At 37.8% G+C, this 5,964-nt stretch overlaps 1 protein-coding gene across 1 annotated transcript; it reads right to left on the reverse strand.

The window, feature by feature from the left end:
• Positions 1-1,269: 1,269 nt before the first annotated feature.
• LOC122727690 (mesotocin receptor-like) lies at positions 1,270-4,305 on the reverse strand. Its single transcript, XM_043965389.1, has 2 exons — positions 3,390-4,305; positions 1,270-1,533 (listed from the first exon to the last, which is right to left on the reverse strand). Exons 1-2 carry the CDS (start codon positions 4,303-4,305, stop codon positions 1,334-1,336), a joined length of 1,116 nt encoding a protein of 371 aa, XP_043821324.1. The 3' UTR covers positions 1,270-1,333.
• Between the last annotated feature and the right edge of the window lie 1,659 nt (positions 4,306-5,964).

Raw genomic sequence — 5,964 nt, forward strand, 5'->3', positions numbered from 1 at the left:
TGTATATAGCTAGTCAATGGCTCATCTGAAATAGATCTGGAAATTTTAGTGGACTGCCAGCTTAATATGAGCCAGAGTGATATAGGAGTCAAAAAAAAACAACCGAATGGGGCCTTATGCTTCCCATAGAGATTGTGTCCAAGACTAAGGAGATGTTAGTCCTTCTGTAGTCTGCCCTGGACAGACTATCATTGGGAGCACCATGTTCATTTCCAGCACCATATATTGGGAAGGCCATTGATAAGCTGGGGAGTATCTAGAAGAGAAAGACCAGGATAATGGCCGACTTCAAAAGCATGCCATATGAGGATTAGTTGATGTCAACTATAGGTATTTAGCCTGGAGAAGAGAAAACTTAGGGGGACAAGATAATAAATGTATTTCTTCAAGTCTTCAAAGGGCCATCTTGTAGAAAATGGATTAGATTTATTCTACTTGGCCCCTGAAGGCAGAATGGGAGCATTACATAGAAATTGCAAGTTTATAGCAATTGCAAATTGATATAAAGAGAAACTTCCTTACGGAACAGTCCAAAAGTAGACGAGCTAGTCTTTTTTTTTTTTTTTTTAAAGCAGGGCAATGAGGGTTAAGTGACTTACCGAGGGTCACACACCTAGTAAGTGTTAAGTGTCTGAGGCCAGATTTGAACTCAGGTCCTCCTGAATCCAGGACTGGTGCTTTATCCACTGCGCTACCTAGCTGCCCAACGAGGTAATCTTATGAAATAGTAGGTTCCCCCATCAATCAATGGAGGTTAGATAACTTCTTTGTCCTGAATGTTGCAGAGAGGATTCCATTTCAGGTATAGGTTTGACTGGATGGTGTCTGAGGTCCCTCCCACCTCTGAGATACTATTATTCTGTGAAGGTTAAATAGCAAATTCTCCTAATTTTACAGATGAAGCACAAAGAGCTTCAGTAAGCTAGTAAATGTCAGAGATACATTTCAAACGTGGAACTTTTTTGTCCAAACTCATTGCTTTCACTAAACTACACTCCCTCTTCAGGCTTCCTCCCAGATATAGGCTTTTCTAGGGAAGAAAAATGTCACAGTACAACGGATTAAAGGAATATCTGAAATGAAGAAGAAATTTCTTGATATATTCAACCACAGGGGAAAGGAAAAAATAATTAATAGCACACATTTATCTGAACTTTATTAGGTCTTTTATCTGACATAAAATATTGACACTCATAATGTGATTAAATACTATATCATTTATTTAACATAATTAAAGAATCATACTCCTCAAGAGGTATTTCACATTTATTAACATAATAATATAAAATTCTTTTGGTATAAGTCCTCCATAGCAACAACAACCAAAAAAAAATTATACAGAAGTAGCATTGTCTTCAGGTCCTTTTTCACCAAGATTAATGCTACCTGTCACAACAGATTGTTCTCGGACAGAAATCTTTTCAGGCTGCATTTTTTTGCAGAATGGAATATGTCCACAGAAATACATATATATCCAGGGATTGGCACAACTGTTTAGATTCCCAAGGAGCATGATGATGGTGAATATTCCTCCTATAATGAGGCAAACAGCAATACATGTGTAAAAATAGACAAGTAGGGGATACCGAAAAGAACCTCAGTTTTGAACACCAATACCTGTTCTTGTTTACCAGTCTTCACTATTGATAAAATAACAATTGGCCCTTTGGGGGAATTCTAAGAAAAATCAATAGGTTAAGCTTTCCAAATTTCAGTACTAAATTTTATGTAATGTGAGGAGCTAGTTATTTATTCAGTGAAGAATATCCTCGTTTGGCCACTTTAATGTTTCAATTAATAATGAGGTTCACTTTTAGTTTTGCTGGTTGTTGACAACTGTTAGTCATGAGAACAAACCCACAAATCTGAAATTGTTTTAGAAAGAAATTTGTTGTGTTATTTGGTAGGGAGAGAGCTGAGAAGAAGGCTTGACTCCCTCTTCAGTTGTTGTGAGGTTACATTATTTAGAGTCCAGACAAGGTCATGAGACAGTTGGCTGATTGGCCTCATGTAAGTAATAGGTAGTCTCCAGGAGAAGGGAAGTTTGAGAAGTAGATTGGCAGGTAGTCAATATAATCTGGGGAACCCAAAACACAGCCTTTGAGTAGGCTCAAAATAAGAACGGAGTGGGCCTCAAACAAGCACTGGGTGGGAACCAAACATTCCTTACAGCCATCTGGCCTCCCTGGTGTCTATGAGGACAGCCTGACCTCTAGAGTAAGCTTTTGGATTAGACAATTTTCTAGCCACGTTAAGATAAGTTCAACAATGTTAAAAACAAAAGATTAAATGGTAAATATTTTCTCCACATAACTTAGGACCTGAGTTCAAATACCAGCCCTGAGAGTGAATACTTGCGTAAATTTGCACCAATGATTAAATTTCTTTGGGTCCAATAACCCATCTAAAAAATGAGAGGGTTTAACTACAGAAACTCTAAGATCTCTTTTAGTGCTAAATCTGATACTATGATCCTAAATTGATTTACTGTAGAACAGGGATCTTTAACTTAGGATCTATGAACTTGATTTATGCTTTTAATATTTTAATAACTATTTCAGTATAATTGTTTTTCATAATCCCATGCATTCTGTTTTATGCATTTTGAAATATTATTGTGAGAAAGGGTACACAGGCTTCTCCATATTGTCAAAAGGGTCCATGACATGAAAAAGTTTATGAACCCTTACTAAGGATTAATTCTTAGAACCAAAAGATGACTCAACCTTAGAACTTGCCAGAATGCATACTACTACTTTTCTCTAATTACTAATTAATATAGCATCTGTCCATTTGGCGTACCAACTAAAGAAGTCATGCACAGATTGAATTTCTCAAGAGCAACAACTCATTTATTAAATGCCTGATGCTATAAGATGTATTGTCTCATGTATCTCTTAAGTAGCAGTTTACATAGTCAATTTTATTTTTCTTTCAAAGTGCAAAATATTCATAATTATTACAAACTGATGAGACAAACTGGCAATAGTTTGAAAGCTTTAACATATACAAATGAATTTTAAATGTTTAATATAACAAAAGTAATTTTTATCCACAATGATTAACCAAAAACAGATCAGTGTTCTTTGTTTAAAACAAAATGGAATGGTGTTTAATGAAAAAAACAGATTCTTGGCATAGCTAGTTAATGGTCAGTGCCCATAAAAGGACACCGTGGCCACATAATGCAAAAATCATTAGTTTAACATAATGAGCTTTAACTGGAGCAATTTTATTATGTTCTCAAATTTATGAAAAAGACTTTATTATCAAATTTATTAATAAGACAAATGATTTTTTCCCAAAGTGATGGAATTAAGTATCGTAGTTTGAACAAATCAGTGTCAGCATGAATTAGAGTTAAAAGCAAAGTAAATTATCTTTCTTACCTTCTGTAACAGTGCTGGGATGCCACACAGACCACATCTGCACTGTGAAGAAAGGTGCCCAGCACAGAATATAAGCAACGATTGTCACTGCTGTCATTTTCACAGTCTTGATCATTGCCTTTGAAATACTATTAATGCTGCTTGCTTGAGATGGCACGATTTGCTTCTGCCTTCTGATTTCCAGCTTGCTGTGTTTTTCTGCATTTCTGTTCCTTTGGATGATCCTACAGATCTTACCCTGACATATCATTAAAATCAACATAGGAATGAAGAAAATAGCTACAAAAATCCAGGTTACATAGGCCCTGGGCCCCCAGGGTTGGATGAATTCAGCCCAGCATTCAAAAACCCCAGGAGCTATTTCAGCCTTGGAAAAGACGAATACTTGGGGAAGACTGAAGATCAGGGCTACTAACCAGCTGATACCAACTGAGGCATTCCAGAGAGACATTTCCTTCTGGAATGTGACCCCAGGGTTACAGATGGCTTGGCACCGATCTATGGTCATCACCACTATCATGTAAGTGGAAGCAAACATACCTACCAATTGTAAATATTTGATGGCTTTGCATAAGACATCTGGCCCTATGAAGACATCTGTGATATCCCAGATTAGTTGGGGAAGTATTTGGAAAAATGCTGCTACCAGGTCTGCTAGGCTGAGGTGAAGCATGGATATGCACATTCGAGGTAGCTTCTTTCTTTTCCTCCACAGTATCAGGATGAGACAAAAATTCCCCAACGATGCCATTATAAATACTATCGCCAACACAGCAATCTCCAGGTGAGCTAAATGCTCGTTTCTCTCTGGTCTTCTGAGGGATTCAGACTTATTTATCAAGCTCAAGAGTCCATGATGAAAGGGACTTTCACCTTGATGGGTGTTATCTTGAAGAGGAAATGAAAAATTTTTCATTGTGAAGCAATATCTAGTCTCAGTAAACCTTACTTGAGTCTCAAGAGAATTGGAGTAACCTTTCCAGTAAATAGACTAAGAATGGCTCAGGTTTCAGAATACCCTCAAATAAATTTCTTCATGAATGAATGGATCCAAAGCAGAGGACTTAGCCACTGACTGATTCTGTCTAACAGACTATAAAAATGGCTTTTTATTGGCTTAATATGCATCCTTATGTAACTTGTAAAGCATTCTGTGGGTTGCTGATGTTTTTAACCAATGGGAAGGTAAGCAACACAAGAGGGAGGAACAAAAAAATAAGAATACTGTTAAATTTAATCAGTTCTCTTGTTTGGTTTTTTTGTTTGTTTAATCAATATCCTTTGTCACAAATGATTTTTGGCAAAACCTTCCAAATCAGTTTGATTTTTGGAGAAGCCTTTCACTAATGAATGTCACATAAATCAAGATAATACAATGCAGACATGGCTATTAAGCTATGCTGTGGCAGATTGTTTAACCTTACCTTTTTTGTTCCCCTTGGTACAGTCAGTACACCTTTCCAGGGACAGAAAACAGTGTGAGTAGCTACAATTACTGATCTCTTTCCCTCTTAAGGATCTTTTACTTAAAAAAAAAAAGTACCACTGTATCTTCCATTAACAGTTCATCTTGGCACATTATTGATTCAGTTATAAATAACTGAATCAAATCAGTATAATGCATTTTCTAAAAGGAAGCCCTTTGTATTTAAGCTTTAGAGTGAACCTGTCAAAATTTCCATGTCAAAAGGAATGTGGAGGCAGCTAAGTGTCAAAGTAGATATAGCACCAGCCATGGATTCAGGAGGAACTGAGTTCAAATCCAGCCTCAGATACTTGACATTTACTAGCTGTGTGACTTTGGACAAGTCACTTAATCATTCCCCGCCAAAAAAAAAAAAAGAATGTAAACTATATATGGAGCCTAAAGCCTTGCATTAAAACACTCTCTCACACACACACACACACACACACACACACACACACACACACACACACACACACACACAAAGCTTTCTAGCCACCTCCTCACAATGTTGCTTATACTCCAACCTTCATCCTCTTTCCCAAAAATCTTGGACTCTGCCCCAGAGACCCTAGGTCCTTATAGGTGAGCTTTAAATGTATCTTGCCCCAAAGCAGGCCTCAATATCACTTCCTGAGGAATAGACAGGAGGCATCATGTACCAGGTAAATCAAACTAGCACCAGCACCTTCATCACCATCTACCCGCAGACCCTGATGGAGACATTCCAGGAACCTGTGCCCAAGAGCCTTGGGAATAACAATGCTTGAGCCCAGTGGCCTCTAGCCCATCATCTTGGGAAGCAGCCCCTATAGAGATGCAGCCCAGCACTCCTACAGGTGCTACAAGCACAGCTACTAAAGACAAAGAAAAGAAAGTTCTTGTCACCAAAGTCCTTGACATTGCCAAATGGTTCGACATCAGAAACTGATGGGATTTTATCAGTGGAAATGGAATTTAAGAAGAAGCTTTACCATCTGATTGGCTGCTGCATCCTAAGGACCACAGAGCTTTCCATGAGACTTGGAGCTGAAACCTTCGCTGTGTCTTATTTCCCCTATGAGAAAGGCAGGCACTGTCTTACCTTTCTATTTGTATCCTCAGTATTTA

Source organism: Dromiciops gliroides, chromosome 5, assembly GCF_019393635.1.
Source record: "Dromiciops gliroides isolate mDroGli1 chromosome 5, mDroGli1.pri, whole genome shotgun sequence".
NCBI classification, from domain to species: Eukaryota; Metazoa; Chordata; class Mammalia; order Microbiotheria; family Microbiotheriidae; genus Dromiciops; species Dromiciops gliroides.